General features: G+C 38.2%; 1 protein-coding gene across 16 annotated transcripts in view; it reads right to left on the bottom strand.

Annotated features, from left to right (window-relative positions):
• RALGAPA1 (Ral GTPase activating protein catalytic subunit alpha 1) overlaps positions 1–24036 on the bottom strand; it is a 231499-nt gene that overhangs the window by 59632 nt on the left and 147831 nt on the right. For 14 of the 16 annotated variants that reach the window (XR_012159487.2, XM_073349047.2, XM_073349040.2 and 11 more), the window contains 4 exons: positions 13623–14484; positions 11401–11472; positions 9785–9908; positions 7554–7709 (listed from right to left, as the gene is read on the bottom strand). Coding sequence is in view for 15 of the 16 variants with exons in the window: in XM_073349047.2 (XP_073205148.1) it covers positions 7554–7709; positions 9785–9908; positions 11401–11472; positions 13623–14484 (1214 nt within the window). In the remaining variant the exon portion in view is untranslated. The other 2 variants (XM_073349045.2, XM_073349048.1) reach the window with 2 other exon arrangements.

Here is a 24036-nt window from a genome sequence, read left to right on the forward strand (position 1 = left end):
AATCTTCTCATTTGCTGCAGCAGAGCCCATTGTCTTGTCTGCAGCATCTGATGCATCAAGTGCAGCCTTTAACGCTGTTCAGGCTGTGAGCTGGCCCTCAGCCATGAGGGATTTCAGTTCCTCATTCTGGTCCTTCAGAAGCCTCTCTATGAAAATTAGAAAGTCTGCCCAAAGCAGGAAATTGTATTTCAAAAGCAGTGATAATTTGCTACCTCTATTTGTAGACTTGCTGAGAAATATATTTTCCTCCCAAAGAGATCTAATTTCTTTGGGTTGTTCTCCCAAGAAGTAGATTTGGGTTGTTCTGGTTGCTATGATTCTTCTTGAGTTGCTTGAACCACGAGAATATTGGGGTAAAGATGTTGACAGAAATATTTATCTGGTGCAGATACAGAGTCCTCAAATGACTGCGGTCAAAGTCTCAGCTGGTGCCAAAGATGTGGCCAGTATTGTAGTGATGGGCCTTGGTACAGAGGTACTCAGTGCTATGGTTCTCAGTGCAGAGGCAGACAGTACCAAAGTACTCTGTGCTAGGAGATTTGGTGTCATGATCAGTGACTTGCTGATGGTACTGGAGGCAGTACGGTTCTTGGCGTGGGAGAGACCACCGGTGCTGACTTGGGTTTCAGTGCAGGTACACAGAGATGGGACACCATTTCTTTAGGCATTTAGAATAGTAAGCTTCAGGGGAGGCTTTTCGTCCCCCATTTAGAGAGGGGATTTTGTGTCTGTTCTGATCCCTAGTGCAATGCTCCTTACAGACCCTTTCCAAAGACGTCACCAATGTCACTGATGAATGCTGCTTATGAGGTTTCACAGGAACCTGGGGTGGTGTCTTTGCTCACCAGGTCACTCAGTGCATGGGATGAGCCTGGTACCTAGAGCTTCTTGGAAGGTCTGCTGGGATCCAGTAGGGCTTGCATGGACACTTCCAGGAGGAAGAGTTTCAGTTTTGCCTCCCTCGCAGCAGTTTAACACACACAAAGGACCCAAGGCACAGTAAACCTGTAGAACTCATTGCGAGGGAATATTGTGAAGGCAAAAGCATAACTGGGTTCACAGAATAATTAGATAAGTTCTTGGAGAATTGGTCCATCAAGGACTGTTAGCCAAGATGGTCAGGGATGCAACGCCATGCTCTGAGTATCCTAGCCTCTGCCTGCCAGAAGCTGGGATTGGACGAAAGGGGATGGGTCACTTGATAATTGCCCTGTTCTGTTCATTCCCTCTGAAGCACCTGGCATTGGCCACTGTTGGAAGATAGGATACTGTGTTAGATGGACCACTGGGGTCTGACCCAGTATGGCCATTCTTATGCTTTTTGAATCCTCTTGGAAAAGGACTTGTAAACTGGGCAGTGCTCCAAAGCACAACCCTCTTCCAGGCAGTACAGACATTGGGAATGCCCATCATTCACCAACATCGCTGCTTCAGAGGAGAGGCAAACCTTGAACCCCTGCAACTTGAAGTCAAACATTTTAAGTTCTTGTAGAGAGGTGCACTTGTACAGGGGAGTGGGCCCTTGTACAAGAAAAGAAAACCTATCACTACTCTGAATAAATCTAAAGTTTTGGAGGTTTTTTAAGCCAGTAGGCAAAGAAAATTTATTTAAGTTAACAACTAACTACAGAAATGAACCAGCTCAGAGCATGGGATGTGGACACTACAAGGTTTTGTCTTGCTGCCACACGTGGTAAGAAGGAAATTAGTGAGAGTTGGGGCTGCCCCACCCTTTATACTCTCTGGTGTAGGGAGCGAGAGGATGCCCAGGGTGAATGTGTGGCCCCCACAGACACAGCTATTTAAAATAATCCAATCTTGTGTGCCTGGGATGCAAACACACCAAGAGTGGAATCCGTGTGGATAATCACTCAAAGATTATGTTTATAAATTGTCATAGCATAATTGAAGTTGACGGAGCTATGACAATTTACACCAGATGAGGATGTGGCCCTTTGTGCCTCAGTTCCCCACCTGAAAATCAGGGTAACAACACTTTCTTTTTTCCATGCTTTGTCTTGTCCATTTAGATCATGTGCATGAATAGTGGCTAGCATAATGGATCCCCAATCTGAGTTGGGAATTTAAGGCATGACCATATATAAATGATAAACAATAGAAAGATAATTTATCCCTTTCAGCTACAGTATATGCTTTGAACCTCTTCTTCATTGTTAAAAATAAGTAAAAACACTCAAAAATTTGGAAAAGCCAAGTTATCTGCAATTTTAAATCAAAATACTTTAAAATATTCTTACTATACAGCCATCACCATGTGTCAGCTTTCCTAATATGTTTATGTTAACTGAATACAAAAGAAATGTGAAATAAATATAACCAGGAGGGATGATCAAATCTAATTTTGATACATTAGTGTCATATGCTGTACATGTTACAATACCAGCCAGACTTAATACTAAGCTGCAGGCTACACTGAGATTTCCAAATGGCAGATTGTTTTAAGTGATACCAAGTATAATTGAAGTAATAAACGATAGAAAAAGCAAAGCACACTGTCAGGAAAAATTTAAGTATTTACTTTTTAAAATTAAATGAGTTAGGTTTGGAAAGGCAAGACAACTGAAATAATGCAGGGCTCAATTTACAGAAAATTCCTTTTATTTATCTCTTGCATTAACCCTTGAACTCTTGCCAAAATTATTTGTAATTTCTAGTACCCACTTATCTAAAGAAGGAAAGGGAAAAAAACTATTTCCTTTTATAACGAAAGCTAGTCTTCAAATTTTATTTTGTTTACTTCAAAAATAAAGTTCACTAGAGAGGTACAGCAGGAACACAACACAGCAGAAAAATTTAGGAAGCAGCTTCTTATTGCAAAAAGGAGTAGTTGTGGCACGTTAGAGGCTAACAAATTTATTTGAGCATAAGCTTTCGTGAGCTACAGCTCACTTCATCAGATGCATTTAGTGGAAAATACAGTGGGGAGATTTATATACATAGAGAACATGAAACAATGGGTGTTACCATACACACTGTAACGAGAGTGATCACTTAAGGTGAGCTATTACCAGGAGGAGAGCGGGGTGGGGGTGGGGGGAAAAACCTTTTGTAGTGATAATCAAGGTGGGCCATTTCCAGCAGTTGACAAGAATGTGTGAGGAACAGTGGTGGGGTGGGGGTGGGGAACAAACATGGGGAAATAGTTTTATTTTGTGTAATGACCCATCCACTCCCAGTCTCTATTCAAGCCTAAGTTAATTGTTTCCAGTTTGCAAATTCATTCCAAGTCAGCAGTCTCTCGCTGGACTTTGTTTCTGAAGTTTTTTTTTTTGTTGAAGAATTGCAACTTTTAGGTCTGTAATCGAGTAACCAGAGAGATTGAAGTGTTCTCCAGCTGGTTTTTTAATGTTATAAATCTTGACGTCTGATTTGTGTCCATTTATTCTTTTACGTAGAGACTGTCCAATTTGACCAATGTACATGGCAGAGGGGCATTGCTGGCACATATCACTTTGGTAGATGTGCAGGTGAACAAGCCTCTGATAATGTGGCTGATGTGATTAGGCCTATGATGGTGTCCCCTGAATAGATATGTGGACAAAGCTGGCAACGGGGCTTTGTTGCAAGGATAGGTTCCTGGGTTAGTGGTTCTGTTGTGTGGTTGCTGGTGAGTATTTGCTTCAGGTTGGGGGGCTGTCTGTAAGCAAGGACTGGCCTATCTCCCAAGATCTGTGAGCGTGATGGGTCGTCCTTCAGGATAGGTTGTAGATCCTTGAGGATGTGTTGGAGGGGTTTTAGTTGGGGGCTGAAGGTGATGGCTAGTGGTGTTCTGTTATTTTCTTTGTTCTCTGGGCCTGTCCTGTAGTAGGTGACTTCTGGGTACTCTTCTGGCTCTGTCAATCTGTTTCTTCACTTCAGCAGGTGGGTATTGTAGTTGTAATTAGTTGTTATTGCAGCTACTTTTGGCAAAGTTACATATATTTAGTGTCTATCTAACGCACCTTCAAGCATTTGGTTAAGTTCTTCATAAAATGTTGTTTTAACATTAATTTTTTTACTCCTGTAAAATAATGGATGTGATTAATTGCAATTTTATAAAAATATTAATATTGCACTAATGGCCATGCTTTATGGTCTTATGCCTTTAACCATCCAGTTTGTATTAAAATCAAAGCAAAACAATTAGCTATGAATTATGGGTCTATAATTCTTTTGAAGGGCTTTGACAATGTCAAACTAAGCTTGAGCCATTTATGTAATCACCAAAAGTTTCAGTTGGATTAATAAGCTAATAATTAGAAAATGACCTCTTTTGTTTTAACACCATATGTATAATATATTAATTAAGACACTTTCACACCCTCCCCCTCCAAATTTCCTCAAAGTGCTAGCAGTAGCTAGATAAGGGGGTAAGCTGCATGGGTGAATGTGATATCACTCCCATGGTGAATTGTGAGATTTTATAATTCTTTCTTAATTTTGACACTTTCATCATAATGTTACCTTTGTAACTGTATTTAAAATATTTTCTATTTTGACAAATCCTTTCACTTAGAAAAATTCAAAGATGAAGGATACATATGCATTAAAAATTTTATTTTTAATTCATCGTTTAAATTTTAATCCGATCTCTAAAGCATTCCCTTCTCTTCCTTTTCAATTCATCTTTTTTTCTGCTCTCTAACTGTTCTCTTTTGACTCCAGTGTTTCTAAGGTATCTAAGATACTTAAAATTTTATTTACTATTCAGAAAGATTGATAGAAAATAAGTTTTAAATTGGCCTAGCATCTGAAGCACTAGAATCTTGATACTGCAGTGGTTGGGCTGGCAGGAAGAAGTTTTATTTTAATTAAATTTAATTTCCATTTATAAGATGAACCTATCATCTACCTCTAGGCACATTACAATATAGAAACCAGCAACAATTCTTCAGCCAACCAAAGTACAATAAATAAATTGTTCAAATTATAGAAATAACACACACACTTAAAAACATGGCTAAACACATTCAAAACCCTCAGTGAGTTCAAGATCCAAGGTCTTCTTCCACACAATTAGAATATGTCTATGCTGTAAAAACAAAAAACAAACAAAAAACCACAGCAGTAAGTCTTAGACCCTGGGTCAATTGACTTGGGCTCAGTAGCAGTGTAGAGATCCCTGATAGGGCTGGAGTTTGGGCTCTGAAACCCAGAGACAGGGATGGGTCTTAGAGACTGTGCAGAAACGTCTACACTTCTATTTTTAGCCATGTAGTGCAAGCCTGAGTCGATTGACTAGGGCTCTGAGACATGTTGCTGCAGGGTTTGGGGTTTTTTTCAGTGTAGACATACCCTTTTTTATCTCCCTTCATTTCCTCCCCTTATATCACCATTTCTGTGACCTCAGTAGCGACAGTTTATTTTTATTTCACATTTTATATAATCTTCTGCTGTAAAAGGTCACATGCTACACACTGTATTTAGCACATCTTAATAATAAAGAATAATATTGTGGATTACTACTGTGAGTACTGCTGAAGTGTCTAAAGGTTCCAACTGGAATCAGAGGCCCAGTGTGTTGAGCACTGTAAAAACACATGAGACATTCTCTCCCCTGAAGAGTTTAAAATCTAAATAGACAGACAGAAGATGGGAGGAAAAATAGAGGCAAAGAGAGGTAAAGTGACACGACCAAAGTTACACAGCAAGTCAGTGGCAGAGGCCTGGTCTACACTGGGGGGTGGAGGGGGGAAGGCGGAATCGATATAAGTTATGCAACTTCAGCTACATGAATAACATAGCTGAAGTCTATGTACTTAGATCTACTCACCGTGGTGTCTCCACTGCGGTGAGTTGACTGCTGCCGCTTCCCCGTCGACTCTGCCTGCGCCTCTTGTGGCAGTGGAGTACACGAGTCGACGGGAGAGCGCTCGGGGGTCGACTTATAGACATACCCTGAGTTAGGAATGGAATCAGGTCTCCGGACTCACAGTGTAGTACCCTATTTATTAAGACCATACTGCCTCTCAGAATAGTCTAAATCATTGAAGAATGTGATTACAGGTGAAAGTGGAAACAAATGGGGTTTAGGTGAGAATATCAAACTGTAACTGTGAAAATGGTGACTGATTTGTACTTTTAAAAAAAAAATTTATATCACCAAAGGACTGGACCAACTCTGAAATGTGGCTAAAGGTATTAGCTATGTGGAAAGGATTGAATTCTCTTGAAAACAGATATAAGATTCAGACTGCACTTTCTGCTGAAACCTGTAACGTTTAAAATGTTGGGTTTTTTTAGTTATCTAACGAATAGTGGAAACAAATTTTCATTACGTTTTCCCCACATCACTTTTTAAATCACTCTAATCCAAAAAGGTTATTGATACATATTTCTGTATGCAAAGTACACTGGTTTCTTCAAAAAGGCTGAGACAGGAATCATATTGTTACTTTAGTTATACTCATTAAAAAATTATGTTGTTTTTGCTCTTAAGATACTTTAATAATTTGGTTAGGAACCTAAATACATTGACTGCACTTTATGAAATAGAAGAGTAGAGTAGGAAGTACCCATCTTAGGCATGCAAGAAAAATATTTTTAAAAAATTGTATAATACCACTTTTAGAATTAAAAGTCAGTTTATAACAACAATAATGATAATAAAAAGATATAAATTATTTTCTTCAAGTTGAACAAAAAGAACAAAAAAAGTCATTAATAATTGAAGTTGCCAGAGGCATGGCTATTTCTCTCTATACTGTCAACTATCTAATTTAATTAGAAGTATTAAACTCCATGCTGAGGTCAACCAGCCTCACTTCCTCCAATATTACACTTCAGCCAGTGCTCATTAATGTGTCTACTGAATGGATTAGCACATCTGAAGATATATGTACAGAGGATAGGGGGACAGTCTAATGATAGCCAATTGTTCATTTGTAATAGGACACATGTTTGAGGCCTCAACTTATTATCACTAATGTGGAATTTATTAAATTCTAAAGAAAAAATACCAATACAGAAAGCCATTTTTCCCTTAAGGTGGATATAAGAGAGCAGACTTCTGCTGAACATTTGTGTCATCACCAAAGCTATACAACTAAATTCACTAAATGTTGTCAAGTTCCGAACATTTTGATTTTCTTTTAAAGGCAAATGTTCTATGAACATGCTTAGCTGCAAGACTTGCAGAACAACAAACATTCATCTTTGGACTATGTATTCATCAGCTATTTCGAGAAGTTAACAGTTCACGTCCAGAAGTCTCAAAGCACTAGAACATGTCATTCAGATTTGGAGCTTTTTCTTCCACATAGACTATTAACTCCGTTCCTTTTCCTCTCCTTACATCACCATTCCTGTGACCTCAGTAGCAATAAGATGTACAAATGTGACATCTTCTCTGTCAAAATAATTGGTTGGTAGAAAGTAATTTAATAACACAATAGTCCACCCACCCCAACCAGCTTTAATAATATATAAACTGTTAGAGGCACAAGCATCGTATTCTTTTTAGAAAAAACCTACAAATTATTTTAAAGGAATGATTTCTAAAATCCCTTGATATACTGTTACCTAAGGGAAAAGCTGTATCCAAAACCACCTACCTTTTTTGTTAGAGAGTCATCTGAATCAGAAGGCATTCTTGTTGACACATGAAACATTACTTCCACTGTAGAGGTAGCAAAATATGGAGTGGTCAATCCAGTGCTTTTGTTTTTTTGCAATCCTCCCATAAAGCCACAATGGTTTGTGAGATTCACCTAAGATCAAAGCCCATGTAACATTAGGGGGGGAAAAAGTAATATCCGGTGACAAAGATACTCTTCAGAGAAAGCCTTTTCAAGCATCATCATATACATTTAAAAAACCCATAATTCTCTGCTGATGCTGATCCTTTTGTACTATTAAGTTTATCTAAAGGAGCAGAGACTTCCTAATTAGAACAGGTTTCAGAGTAGCAGCCGTGTTAGTCTGTATCCGTAAAAAGAAAAGGAGTACTTGTGGCACCTTAGAGACTAACAAATTTATTAGAGTATAAGCTTTTTTTTTTTTTTTTTTTCCCACAAAAGCTTATGCTCTAATAAATTTGTTAGTCTCTAAGGTGCCACAAGTACTCCTTTTCTTTTTACTAATTAGAAGGATTTAATTAGAAAAGAAACTAACTGCAGTGAAGGAACGTCTGTATTTATTGGCACAAGAGGGTAGAACAACAATCTCAGAGACTGGTGGGAGGTAAAGGTTAAAGGGAAAAAAGCAAGAGTGGTGTCTTGTCACTCTCCTGGGAGCCAGTACTAGCAGTTGCTTTTCTTCTCCTCAGAAGACATGGGGAACCACCAAACAGAGAATCGATGGTGATTGTTCTGGCTTTCCAACAGAAAGGAAGGGCAGGCAACTGCTATAGTGCTGCTGGCCCCATCACAAACACAGATATTGCTGTCCCATATTTTTTCCCATTCCTGAACACTGAGGAGGGAAGTAAGCAGTAATCCTTTTGCAGTGGGTTATTTCTCTTCGCATTATAAATCTAAATTAAATGCCTTTTTAAGTCGGGATTACTTTCCTTAACTGAATATTAAATGTTTTAGCCTCTTGGCATGAAATTCTGGATTTTTTTGTTGGTATAATAGCAAATACATTATTGCCTAGTGTGAGATTAAATATGTTTGAATCTGCTTGATTTAACTTTGTAAAAATGTTGCTGCAGAACTGCAATAATACATTATAATACGTTATCAGGTTTACAAAACTTCTTTAATAGTAAAAAAAGTGCGTTTCCATCAAATTTAAGTGCAAATTTCCATCATATTTGCAAATTTTCAGTTATGGCTTTGAATTTCAATTTTCCATTCTTATAAAGTGAAAATTGATGCTTTCTGATAAGAAAAATTCCCTACACTTAGAATGTGTGTGGAAAGTCACTAAGCAAGCCAAAATTTGCCAGCTTTGGTCAAAGCTTTTTCATAGCTCAAGTCAGGAGCTGATATATTGCCTTGGAATTAACATACAAATTCAAAAAGCAAGCATTAGTCATCTAAGCTACTACTGTTTCTTGATCATTAAGCAAACTATTAAATATTAATTTCAGGTGGCACTTCCAAGAAAGCCAGAAGCAGTGATGATTCCTGCACTTCCGTGGGACAGGTCTGTGCCTGAAGCTTCTTCTTATTGGTGCTAGTGGGGGGATCTGTCTTGAGCAGCCAGAAAGAGATGGTGATGACTGTAGAAAAGAGAATTTGGACCAGGGGAGAGTCAGTAGAATAGAACTACACTGAACTAATGCTCTAATGGTGGTAGTGGTACTTATATGATTATGCCATACCATCCACTTCCGACTGGTGAAAGAGATGGGTGTGTGTGTGTGTGTCGCTCTCCAGCAGGCAGGGAGAAGAGGAGAGAGAAGCAGCATGCCATTATTTCTCCAACTCTCAAATCTGAGCAATGTGCAGAATCTTAAATGAATTTAACACCTTTCAGGCCTACACAGCAATACAGACATAGTTTAGTTAGTGTATAAAAGTCAGGAACAGGGTGGCTTATTGCACACTATTGAACAGCCTCTGATTATGTAGAAGCTTCCACAGGTTCCCCTTTCAAAGCCAGTAAAGCTTTGCTGTCTCAACAGTTGATCTACATAGCATCACTGACATAAGTATAACCAGAATTTCCCTCTTAGTGTCCTATTTTCAGAATAGGATGTTTCAGTAATTGTGAGCAGTAATAAGGAATAATAGAGATGGAAGATTAGAGAGAAAAACAATAAGCCTCCTGTTTTATATTTGTTTTCTACAATCTAACACAAAACTCAGAAGTTATAAATAAAACTTAAAACACACACCTCCCAACCCAGGCCTGCTACAAAATCCTCATAGGCTTGGCTTCCTCCAGTGTTAGTGAGGATGGAGTGTTTATCTTCTTGTCCCTCAGCAACATAAAATACTGCAATCTTGTGTGTCTCTCGGCTGTAAAACATAGGGTTGTCATTGGATTGTCACAGAGTATGAGTTCACTTTCAAGTCTTAACACAGACAGAAAATAAAAACACTATGCACAGATCACAGCTTTCAGAATCAAAAAGGCAGTGAAAGTGTAGTATAATTAAAAAAGTTTTTCTTTCTATTCTTTGACCATCTTCTATCTTTTCATGTTCTTATCCTCTTCTATTCCTTTGCCTTCTCTTTTACAGTTTGCTAATAGGAACTTTCACGTGTGAAGGACCAATTCAGCGTAGTGGGACATCGGCTGAAATCAGCAGCAACAAATGGTATAATAATGTAGTCAGAAAGTTGAATACGAGTTTTACAGCTGAAGACATGAAATAAACAAAACCTATGGGTTGGGCATTATTTTACATTATGAAGAAGACCCCTCATTACCATTAATAGTGGTAATCCTTGCGAATGATAAATGTGTCTCAGGAAGATGAATTTAATATCCTGAAGTAGCAAGGTAACTACTTGTTTCCCTGGACTGCTGATTGGTGGATACAGAGTTGAGCAACTTAACACAGTTTCCCACAACTGCCCTACTAATTCTGATACTACTAATTCTATAGCTGTTGAGACAGACTCTTGATCCTTGGAGGACAACTGACAAAATGAAGAGTAGCCAGCAAATTGTAAATTCCTTGGCCCACTCTTTAATGTATTAAATACAGTCTTTCATATTCAAAAATACCCTTCCAATAAAGAGAAAGAGCACTAAACAAAATTTAAGATCTTTTAAAAACTAAATGCATCTCCAAAACTTGCACTTACTCATCTTGAAGCTAACCTACTGATGGGAATAAATACTGAGATCTCAACAATGATACTTGTGTACTAGATTATATTTCTCTGACATTCACTACTGAGAGCAGATGCTATTTTGGCGTCCATTCATAAAAGATTTAATAAAACATCTTAAAAGAGAAACTACAAGCTTGAAAAAGTGGCTTGCAATGGACAGTGACTGAAACCTTTGTTGGTCACGATTTCATCCTGAAATAGCTTTAGCTCTCCATGAGAACCTCAACTCTAATCACTTTCATTCATTCTCAGATATTGATGGCTTTGATCCACAGCTATAAAATTAGTTTCAAAGCTACTGTAACTGAATTTTAGTATGTTTCCCTTTTATTAGATATGTAAGTACAGCATTTGGGCATTATAGCACGTTTTGCATAAGGATTTTCATGGAACACAACAAAAATAGTATTTGACAAATGAATTACTTGTTTTGGGGGTGCAGGGTTTATTCTCTTTTATGATAATCTATTAATTAAATTTTCATTTCATTTTAGTTTCACTTAATTTTTAGCATGTACTGCTTCCAAAATTTAGTGAACATGAATCACTTATTGGAATATAAACTAGTCTCCAATTCCATATAAACAATAGTTCAAACCCACTTTGAAAAATAAAATGATTAAATAAATTAGTAAGGTAATTAGGCAATTTTTAAAAGATAACTTACCATTGTCTTGAGTCCAAATTTCTAAGTTCTCGAAGTAACTTTTCATTTTTTTTCAGGAGATGAAAGCTCCTTCTAAATAGAGAAAATTAATAACATTTGTATTACTTGTCCAGTAATGGGTATAGGACAATACAAAAACATATTACAGTTCCATTCATGCAATCACCCACAATTTTCTTGCCTTCTCAAATTTCCTTTAAAAATAAATTATACACATTGTCAATTTTATGCCAGAAGGTCTTCTGCATCCTTCTTGAAGTCCTCTGTGTAACTCTACTTTTGCCAACTTTCCCCTCTCAACCTAGTGACTTCAGCTCTCTGCCGAAGGCTGGACAGGACTCCCTTTGGAGCCCACACAATTTACTACATAGTAGGCCTGAGGATAGCTGCTTAGTGATACATGACAGATTCACAGATCTCAAGGCCAGAAGGGACCATTTGTGATCATCTAGCCTGACCTCCTGTATAACACAGGCTATAGACAGGTTTCAGAGTAGCAGCTGTGTTAGTCTGTATCCGCAAAAAGAAAAGGAGTACTTGTGGCACCTCAGAGACTAAAATTTATTTGAGCATAAGCTTTCGTGAGCTACAGCTCACTTCATCCGAATAAATAAATTTGTTAGTCTCTAACGTGCCACAAGTACTCCTTTTCTTTTTACAGGCCATAGAATTTACCCAAAATAATTCCTAGAGCATATCTTGCAGAAAACCAACCAAACTTTATTTAAAAATGGTTAGTGATAGAGACTTCACCATGAGCCTTGGAAAATTGCTCCAATGGTTAACTAGTTTCACTGTTAAAAATTTACACCTTATTTCCAGTCCGAATTTGTGTAGCTTTAACTTCCAGCCATCGGATTGTGTTATATTTTTCTCTACTGGATTGAAGAGCCCATAACAAAATATTTGTTCACCGTGTAGACACTTATAGACTATATCCAAGTCAACCCTTAACCTTCTCTTTGTAAAAATAGATTGAGTCTACCACTATAAAAACTGAACTCTACATTCCTGAATTGCAGAGCAAAGCAGAGTATATCAGCCCACCTAGTCATCTGTAATGCTTTTTGTCTTTTAAGAAACAGTTATGTTTCAGTAAAATAACCTCTATTCAATTTTTAAACCTTCTTGATATTACCCATAAAATACACCGAAGTGAGGTTAAGAGCAGTACCCATTGGAAAACAGGCTGCTTTGGCAAACTAAAGGCCCACTTAAGTATTAAGAATGGTTGCAACACATTTGCTACCAAAGTTCTTTGTGATCAAAATGTTTCACTCATATGACTGCAATATTATTTTATTGATCCAGACTTATTCTAGGTCTATAGAATATCCATTTTCCCTTCACAGCAGGTAAGTATTTTGATGCTTAACCCTGATCTTCTAATTATGAGTTCCAGATTTCACTCAGAGATATGATTTTAGAAAGGCCCTTACATTCTGAAATACTAATTCTATATTAAAAAAAAAGGTACAGTCAACACAAAAAGTACCTTTCTTTCTCACAGAATTTTTTTTCACCCTCTATTGTTATTTGCAACATTCAAGATTATCCAAACTGAGAGAAATGAGTGGAAAAAAATCCCTCTACTTTTCAGATTTACATTTGTGCACTTTTCTAGGGAGAGGATATGTGCATCCCCTTTCCTCAGGCAGGGCAAGAGAGTGTTTACCAGTAACCCAGCAACAACAAACTTGCTGCTATTCCACAGCTTGGGTCTGGTAGGGAAAGGTGCCTCGTCTTCCCCATACTCCTACAGACGCATAGAAGGACAGCAGAGAGGAGGCAGTAAGGGTGTCTTTCTCCACCAATCTAAGGCTTCTTAATGGAGCTGCTGAGGAGAGCAGAGTAGGGAGAGAGAACATTCTCCCACCAATAGCATCCCTGCACTGAGCTGGAAAGGACCTGTCTTCAATCCCGTCTGCATGGATTTTAGGGAGCAATAAGATCATCAAGCTGTTCCCTCCTCTCCCCAGTTTCTCCACACAGTGGGTTGAAAGTAATAAAAAAAGTTTCTTCCCCGTTAGTAGATGCCCACTCCCCCATCTCAAAAACTCTGCTGTCAGTTGGCCAAAGGCATTCTTGGCCTAACCAGTTCTACTGCCTAAAGTTAGGAGGATTAATAAAATGATGGAGAGTTACATAATTGTTACCAAACACTGCACTTTTAAACAAACAGTAATTTGTGTTAAACAGTTTTTTTTTTTTTTTTTTTTTACCTTTTATCCCACGAATTCATTCCCAATATACTGAGAAGTAATCTGCAATAGTAAAATGCTGATTGGGGCTTTTGTGGAGTTGGCTCATCCTGTTCCACAGCCTTCATGTTTAAGTCACTGAAGTGTTTTTCAACAAATTCTCTCTCTTCTGTGTGTTGTTTAAGAATTGCATTGATGACGTCATTTTCCTGTTTCTCTGAGATACAGACAGGTTGAGGAGCAGGTATGTTCAGTGAGACTCCTGCTCTCTGTAAGCATTCAGGACTAGTGACACCTAAATAATGTAACAGCTCATCAAGAGCATCTTCTTCATCCCTAATTGTATCCCAAGTTGGCACAGTTTCTCTAAATTTCCTTTTTACTTCAAGTGCAATTCCATCCCTTACAGATACAGCCTCTACACGATCAGATGATGGGGCATCTTCTGGTTTCTCTTGCTGAAATACAGAAAGCGCCAAAAAAGTATGTTCTGATAATCCACATAAAGACGATGGCCCATACAAAATGGCAGAATCCCATGAGTATTTACCAGACAGATCACGCACTATAATTCTGACATTCGAATTAGCAGATGCAAGTCCAGCAGACAATCCTCCTCCAGGCATATTCTCTTCTGATTGGATTTGTATACAAGAGACTAAAGTAGTGTTGTTTAATACAAAGAACTGGAGGTTTGGGCTCTCAAAAAGTTCAGGAGAAAGCTCAGGACTTTCACTGTAAGGATTGTCATTGTTCTCACAAACTTGGCTGGTTAGCATAGCAGGGCCTCCACTCATTGGATAGTGGCCTAAATGGTTCACCAGATGTGTTATCACAGTACGAGCAGCAATGGAGATTAAGCCTTGTTGCATGTGAGTTTTCACTGTAAGACAAAGAACACTGTATTTAAAATTAAATTTTGGGGAAGCAACATGGAGATTTAAATATTTATTTTGGATTTTTATTGCCTAGATTTTTCAACAAAGAATGAGCTTTATGAGACTAGGACACACCTAAAACAACCAGGGAAAATATGGATTTCCAGGAACTTTAGTTCTAAGTGTGAAGAAAAAAGTGAAATAATCACCACAGTTATAGAAAGAATAAACATTCTATAATTGTAGAGCGTAGCCCATTTTCTCACCACAGCTTTTATGAAGAGCATAGGTCCACTTAGATATACAATAGTGATTCTTAAACTATTGAAAACAGATCTTAAGCTGCTGCTGAAGTAGAAGCTATTGCATGATAAGCAGTCCATCATCCAAAATTGCAACAGATTTTTGTATTTTGGCACAGTAGTACTTTGATGAGGAAAAACACAGATATAAGTGTGTGCAAAAAAAAATCTAATCACCCTAATTGCCCAAGGGAGTATACAGCTGCAGGTTAAATTAAGAATGACAGTGGATCATTGGAAAACATTGATCAAAGTTCAGGCTATTTATATACAGGAAACTCTAGCAGTAGCAAAACAGAAAATAAAAATCTCACATTGAAACTGAAAAAAATATGTACATATAAAAAATTTCAGTCTGAAAAATTTCTGGGAAAATCAGCAGGGAAAAGAGGTAAGTTAATCCTGTCAATTCTGTATAAGTTTCATTTTGCTAAAGAAAATTCTTACTTCTTTGCCAAAGATTTTCCACTCTTATGGAAATTATATTAATTTGTAACAAAGGTTTCATAATTTTTATAACAAGCCAAGCATGCCTAAGAATTATTTTTTTAAACCACACTCTGGGCTGGATTTTCTGGTCCAGTAAGTCCATACTCATACAGTGCAAAGTGGCCTTAAACCCGTTGAAGATAACTGGTGGAGAATTCTTCCTGCAGAGGGGAGCTCTCCAATGGTACTACTAACCCCTTTCCTCTCTCCCTGCCCCCTCCACAGTGTAAATGGAAGGAGTGGGTATATTGGGAGCAGAGAACAGGGAGTGGAGGGAGTGTGCCAGAGCAAAGCTTTGTTAAGCCACAGCTTGCACCAGAGAGGCTGAGGCTGAGTAGTCCTGAGCAAATCATACCTGGACTCCCTGCAGAAAAGAAACAAGGCTCCATTTCTCAGAATTAGGTAGTCTATACATGATTGTAAAATATTACTAGAAAGTGTGGGTTTCTTTGGATTTTTAGTAAAAGTCTATTGGACTGCCTATTTCATTTCTAGCCTCTTCCTCTTTCCATGCAAAATTTAAGAGAATATATACCCAATGTCCAGTTTATGGTATAAACTGGAGTAAACCAAACCATTTCCTTTTATACTATACAAGTTACAGTAATTTTTATACTAAGCAATAAATATTGCTTAATAGATATAAAACAGTTTAAGGCACAAGGTTTCTTGAGCGCTTTGGCAAAATAAGGGTAAAATGCATAACCTATAATGAATTTCTGTGAAAATGATTTAATGCCTGAATTTAGCAAAGTGTTGAGTGCACTTTGCTCTAACTGTTCACAGTAATTACTGATACATATATCTTTGTCTTCTGAGTGCAACAGAAAGCATAAATACGACAATGTTTAAAGTATCTAAAAATCATTTGAGAATGTTAATTTACACAAATCTTCACAAAAGCAAAGTCTGAGTTTGGAATAGCTGTACAGCATCACCCAGATGTTAACTATTTAAATAATTTAACAAATTCTACTACATGCCAAAAAAATAGGCAAAATTCAAGCTCCTAGTTAATGTTTACAAAATGATTTCAAAATAGCTGAAAATATAGTATCATTACATATTAAGTGGATTTGACAATGTAGACAAGAGAACAAGAAAAAATATTCTAGCTTCTCTAGTCTCTCTCATGGTTGAAAACAGAGACTCTTTAAAAACAATCAGTTAAGTTGAATTCCATGCCCAGATATGGAAAGCATGCAAGCAAATTAAGTTATAGTGCCCTCTGCTGAAAAGTAGCAAGGACTTGCAAGCAAGTTTGTACAAGTCTTCTAGTGAAAATGAATGGGAGACTCTGAAAGTGAAATTTATCAAAGATTGTACTACCTATACTTCTGGGGGAATTCTGCACCAAAAAATTAAAAAATCTGCACACAATATTTTCACATTCTGCAAAATTCTACATATTTTATATGTAAAAATAACACAATATAATCACACCAGTTTCAATTATTTTTGGTCATTTATTTCAAAATACCTGTCAGCCAGTATGTCTATAACAATACAGACAACAAAAAAGATTCAGAAAATGTTTTTTGACAAATAGATCCTTACTAGGCATATTAATACAGAACCCTGAGTAATAATTCATTTAAACTACAATACGGAACCATATTTCCTGCACCTCTCAGAAGGAGTGCAAAGGCTTGGAGGAGTCAGGGATAACAGAGGAGCTGAAGGAGAGGGAAGTAATTGCTGGGTAGGAGCCTGGATGTGAACTTGAAAGATTATTGGGTATTGGTGGGAAAAGTATGGAACAGGATTTTTGGGGGTGCGGGGAGGAACTGTTAGGTAGCTTCCCCCATGCAGACCTTGGCTGACACCTAAGCCTCTACCCTTTAGTCAGGCACATCTGCCCCTGCACCCCCTTGTGTCCTTGCAATCCCTGGCCACATGTGTCCATTCACCCCCACTCAGCCATCTCCCTTCACCCTGTAGATCTGCACCTCTTTCCCCCCTCTGCCCATGTGGCCCTGCACCTCCACTCCCATTCAGCCCCTGCCACAGTTTGTCGTCCCCCATGAGCCCCTGTCTGAGCCCCCCAGCAGCTCCATGCTGTCTGTCTCCCCATAGCCCCCCCGTCTCCTGACCTGGCCCAACAGGCACTGTGAAGACGACAGGCTCTTTCTCTTCCCTAGCTGGCTGGGAGCAGCTGCTGTGTTCTAGTGCCAGAGTGCCCTCTGGTGGGCAAAAGACAGAACAGTAGCAAAATTCCAGCAGAAGCTTTTTTCTGTGCAAATTATTAAAAATATGCACAGCTCATTAATTATGCACATGCGCAGTGGCACAGAATTCCCCCAGAAGTATAACCAGTAAAGGGAGCTCTGCTATTGGATCACCTTTGCTGCAGATATTTACTCTAAGTGACTAGCACACTGTTGGTATTGTACAAACAAATAATATACTACTACTACTTTTGGGTTCCCAGGAGCACAGCAACTTTAGGCTTCCAATTGGTTGGCATTTCAAATTTGAGTCACCCTTAAGTGCTTTAGTTGATGCATCTCTGAAGGGTCAATCCATCCTTGTCTGTATACATGTCACCATAGAGGAAAAACAGATCTACTGAAAACTTTCAAAAGAAATGAAAGCTTGATAATGAGATGAGCAAGTGATTGCTGCTCTGTGAATTGATTATTAGTAATTTCTATATGGTATTGCCTAAAGACCCCAAATGAGATCAAGGTTGCATTGTACTCGACATTATACACACTTATGCATGCACATGCTGCACAGAGAGTAACTTGTGCCATGAAGAGCTTACAGTTTAAACAGACAAGACAGAAAAGTGTGGCGGGGTACCACAGAGAGGTGAAGTGACTTGCCCAAGGTCATGCAGCAGTTCAATGGCAAAACCAAGAATAGAATTCAGGTCTACTGACTTCCAGAGCAGTGTCCTATTTTTTTGAGCACCCTGCCTCTCAAGAATGCCACTTACGGGAAACCCATTAACTTCCTCTCCAAACTTCGAATTTCTTTCTTAGAGTTCCCACTCTTTCTAGAAAAGAAAGAGTTCCCTGAAGAGGGAAGGAGGGGCTGAGGGTTCACTATAATTTTAGTCAAAGTGTATTTTAAGAACTGCTCTACCAAAACAAAATGTCCAAAACAAAAACAGTTACATATTACAAAAAAAGTATGCAGAACACTCCAAATGGCTGTTTAGCATATATCTGACAAAAATTAGCTTAGTATATATTGCTCTGGCCCACCTACAATTTGTAGTTAGCTCCCTTCAAACCATCTTTACTGTAAGTGTGTAATAACTGATCTACTCTGATAAGTTATTAATCCTTTTAGAACATAAACACCAAATTATATAAACTGAGAGATGAGAAACCACCTTAATGAATACATTCCAGTTCCTTCTCTCCCTTACATTCAGTTTCTCTTTCCCTTGACTTAGACCATTGTACTCTGTTTTTTTTCCCTTTATTCTGCCCACTTCATTGATCTACATAGGAACATTGGACATGTGACCAGAAAGGACCTCCTAAATCATCAAGTCCTGTCCTTTGCTATCACACACAACTTCATCATATAATTCCATCATAAACTTCTGAAGCTTCATCTTAAAACTCTTCTAATGGTTACACATCTACTTCTAATTTCCATCCTAAATTTATTCACATCCAGTTTATACCCATTTGTTCTTGTGCCAACATTTTCCTTTAGCTTAAATAGAGCAGTCATATCCCCTTTCAGCTTTTGTTTTGCTAGGCTAACCAAGCCAAGTTCTTTTAGACTCCTCTTGTAAGATAAGCTTTCTTCATTCCCAATATCATCCTAGTAGCCCTTCTCTGCACATGTTCCAGTTTGAATTCACTTTCTTGAACATGTTTCAGAGTAACAGCCGTGTTAGTCTGTATTCGCAAAAAGAAAAGGAGTACTTGTGGCACCTTAGAGACTAACCAATTTATTAGAGCATAAGGAAGTGACGAAGTGAGCTGTAGCTCACGAAAGCTTATGCTCTAATAAATTGGTTAGTCTCTAAGGTGCCACAAGTACTCCTTTTCTTTTCTTGAACATGCGTGACTGGAATTTTTCACGGACACATAAGATTGGTGGCTATTAGTCAGACTGTGATCTATTAATACCCCCAAGTCTTTCTCCTCTTTTGTTTCCAACTGAGAAGCCCCCAGATCTGCCTTTGTGGTTTACACTGCCGCTCTCACTATTGTTAATACCAGTGGAATTGCACCAGTACTACAGCAACAGTGGGAGAATTTGACAAAAACAGTGAAGACAAAATCCAAATTTAAAACTCACCATTCTTTCTGGGAGAAAAGACTGGACATGATTCGCAGGAACAGAGGAGGTGCCAAATCAAGAAGTAGGAATATCAGATCTGGTAAGCCAATTTCATGGTGCCCAGAAAAGGGAAGTAGTACAGGAGGGATTAACTGCATTGTAGATGGGACACAGCTTTCATTTCTATAGTCACCACCCAAAATCTGATCCTCATGAGAAACTTGTTGAACCTTTTCAGGCAGTTTACTGGTGCAGAAAGGACTCCAGACTTCTTTAGAGTGAGAAAATACTAAAAGTAAACAGCTCTTGCTAATATGAAGGAACTGTAGATGTTCTACTGCTCCCGTTTCCAGAAGGGAGGCAATTGCCTCTCTCAAACTCACAAGAAAAGGCCCCTTAAAGCAATATGGAGGAGGATGCAGCACAGTGGTCTTGTGAAGAAAAAAGCTGGTGTAGTGGGTAAAGCACCGGACTGGGACTGCTATTCCTAGCTCTCTCTCAGACTTCCTGTTTGAATCATGTCCTTCATTTCAAAAGGGAGCTGGACTGTGCCATAACTCTCTCTGTGCCTTATCTGTAAAATGGGAATATTTCCCAACCTCACAAGGTTTCTGTAGGGATAAATTCATTAATATTGGTGAGATGCTGAGACAAGTGCCATAGAAAAACTTAAATATACACATTAAATAATAGAAAAATAACGTCAGGCTATAGCCCTTCTCTATTGTACCAAGGAACCGGATGTATAAAGTGATACATGGTAAAGTGATATGCTGGGGAAAACTAAATCTATTGAACCCAACAGTCTTTATAAAGGAGACCCACACAGCAGTTCTGATTGGTTCTCTTTAGGATCGCTTCTTAGAAGAAGTAGCAGAGACTAAATTGTTTTGAGATCACGGGATAAAATTTACTATCTTAAATATAAGTATTATTATGTTATTAAAGAAACCTGTTTTCTACTGAGGCTGAAAGGATGACTGTTGATGCTCTCCTGAATATTGTGAATGACCCCAAGATCAGTAAAGTGGTTGGATGCCATGATATTGTTTCCTTCAGTCTCCTTGTTTAGCATCAGTCTACTGTTAAATAAATTAGGACCCTTTAAGCACAAATCCAGTATCTTACCCTCTCTTTCATGAATGGACTAAAGTATGTAACCATGAAAACCTCCATAGCATTACCACAACTACTATTGGCTGATCACAGTGTCAACCTAAAATTCCACATTAAGGGACACATCATGCCCAGAGTACACCTTTTTGTTCTATGTATTTATGGCTCAATAGCAGGCAGCATCTTAGTTAGTGATTATAATCATACTTGCTCATGATCACTTGGTAGTTTGCCAGGAGATTACCCTAGCTATTTTTTCCAGACTCTGAGATTCCTTCTTTTATGGGAAGGCTTGATGGTCTTTCACCAATGATCTAACAGAGGCTGCAGAATCTAAGACAATGCATGGAATGGAGGATTCCATGTCCTCTTTATGATATTTTGATAATCTTGGATCAGCAGGTGGCCATGTGGGCTTATCGCTATTGAAGTGGTGCAGCTGAGTGGGAAAACAATGACTGAGTGTCTCTCCTACTCCCTTTGAACCTCCTGGGCAGATAAAGACATAAGCTAGCTGTACACAGTCTAAAGAAATATCCTTTCCCTAGGCATGCTAAGCGCAAGTCATTCTGGTCTAACTGCAGCCTGTCAGAAGTGAATTAAGTGCTTTCTCTCCACCCACCCCCAGAAAAGATACGTTACACCTTCAACTGTAATAGCAGATGGTGGCAAGACTTTAAGGAAAAAATAAGTTCTATTATTTTATTAATTTTAAATAAAAGTAAGAACTCAAAAAAAGTTGAGGAAACCTTTAGTTAATTTTAGAACCTAAAATCTACAAGGAAAGATATCTACAGTAGGTTGAATATTTGTTGAGAGGAATATGAAGAAGAAAATAGAAAAATATTCCAGAACAGTGTAAAAGCTGAGCACCTTTTAATAATTTTGACCCTGGAGTACAGTTCTGTGTGTGCAGTGGCTCTCAGCCTCATGTCCCAAGCACCAGCCTGTAAGAAGGTCTGAGGTCCAAGAGACCCAGTACACAGATCCCAAAAGTGGGGTCTGTGGATGCAGTTTTGTAAGAGAAAATGATTTTGCCTGCAGCTGTGGAAGAAGTCCCCCCTTTGAAGGTTTTATACAATTGTCTGATTTTTGCCAGCAAGCGACACTGCAATAGCTATGTAATATTTAGTATGGGTTTTTTTTGTCTTAGCCTAAATACATATTGCTTTCACACACTTATCACAGGAAAAAATCCTGCAACAAAAGTTGGAAGATCAGGACTAGGTAAACGAACAGATTTTCCCCCCCACTTTTAACATTTAGAATGCTACAAACTCTTGACCCTGGAAAAATAATACAAATTGATTTAACTTTGCAAGATTTGTTAATATAGGAAAAGCCTTCCTACTATTTTTTTTTATAGATTTGTATCTTGTAATTCCAGTGGTATTTAAACAAAACTCGAATATAGATTTTCATTTAATTTCAGAACTGTTTCTTGTAAAGGTCAGCTACACTACCACTTTGCCACAGACACATGGAAGGGAGGACATGGACACAGATTAACAAATTCTATATACCTCCTTAATCCCTACTCTTGCCTGCTTCCTAGGGAATTCAACAAGACTTTGCCTACTCCCTCATTGGGATGCCTGTATCAGTCTCTGAGCAGATGCTGACTCTAGTGCATACCAACATGTAGAGGGTTGCTCTGTGGATAAGCCTCCACAAGTCCCTTAATGGTGGACTTGTCCCTGAACAATGGGAGAAGTAATATGTCCCATCTCCCAATCACAGCGGTCAAACCTGCAAGGACTATCCTGCCTTTAAAATGCTAAACATATGACAACTGCTTATCTGATACAACAGACTCATGAATGAGCTTTCGTCCTAAGTAGAGTTTGGCACACTTTCTCCTTCTCCTTGTACATTTTCCCCACTAATACGCCTGCCCATTCTACCTATGTCCCCCAACGGAGTTGTATGAAAGCACCCGTACACTGCTAAGCCTATGTCTAGTGAGAGGAGTGTTGTGTGGTTTGGCTTCATTGTAATTCAAATAGTGTGCTTCTGCTCCAAATACAGCCAACCAGCATGCTCCTTTGCAGCTGAGATGCACTACTTGGCCCCCTATTTGACCTGGGTTCTGACTACTCTAATCCAAAAACTTTGCTTCTATCACATCCACCACAATGCAAACAAGAGAATATGCTGTGGGATGGGTAAAACAGTGCTTGGTACTGTTCCCTGGGTGATGGCACAGGCAAGGAGTGCCAGGGGGCAATTAAATCTATGTTATGGTTTGTCAATTACATTTGGTAATCTAGCCTACTCAGATTTACAAAGCCTTGAAACTTTAAAGAAAACATATAAGGTTACCATATCTCATCTAAAGAGACATAAGGAACACGGGGAATTACCTTTATTTAGAAATTTAACAAGAAATCAGAAAAGAACCAATCATGTGAGGAAATGCAAAATGAAGAAATCGATGCTAAGGCTTTGTGCAACTGGCATTCATTTAAAAAAAAAATCTATTCAGGGTTGTCTTTTCAGATTGTCAGATTAAACAAGCCACATAGCGTTTGTTGCAAACCCATAATTACAGATTATTATAGTATACAAAAGATGCAAGGCATAAAAAGCTGCTGCAATTCACTACACTGTAATAGAACATGCAGTGGAAGTTAATTCTGGCAAATGCTTTAAATATTAGCTTTACATAATACGTATAGGTGAAACTGTAATTAGGACAGAATGAATCCTTCAAAGCTGCTTTCATTCTGACCCTGCAGATGATTACTTTTTGCTAATAAGACCACTGCCATTTGACAAAAAGCCAAATACAGTACCTTTCTTCATTCTTCAGTAAATTTAATAATTACAGCTCCTCCTGCCAATAGTTCTCAAATCAGACTTGTTCAATCCAATACTGAGCTTATTAGGGGGCAGCTCTATGTTTAGAATTCTTTGGCCAAAAAAGTACTTGAGGATGATGAAGCGTGTCTTAGACAAGGGCACAATGATTAGCCATTTTCCCCACATAAAAAAACAGCACGTAGTCACTACAGACCACAAAATCACCTGCTGTTAGCACACAGCTGCTACAAAAAGGTTCTGCATTTATCTGGCTCTTAATATCTTTAAGGAAGCCTTCAGGGAACAACTTAATATGGAGGAAGAATAGCATTACAGAGAGTATTTGGTATCAATATTAAACTCATCTTTTTCAATTTTCTTTCCATTGAGGTCATTTGATAGATACATTTTACAAGAAATGTGTCACTACTTTAAATCTTAGTTTCTCGTGTCTGCTGTCTTTATTTCAGAAGAAAGTGTTCTTAATTTCGGACTCGGATAAAGTTTGAAGTAGATGACAAAACTGTATTCTAGAAATTAACTCTTTTTTTTTTTTACAAATGTGTAAAATAGGCACAGAATGAATTATGATAGGTT

This window comes from Lepidochelys kempii, chromosome 6 (assembly GCF_965140285.1).
Source record: "Lepidochelys kempii isolate rLepKem1 chromosome 6, rLepKem1.hap1, whole genome shotgun sequence".
Classification (NCBI taxonomy): domain Eukaryota; kingdom Metazoa; phylum Chordata; order Testudines; family Cheloniidae; genus Lepidochelys; species Lepidochelys kempii.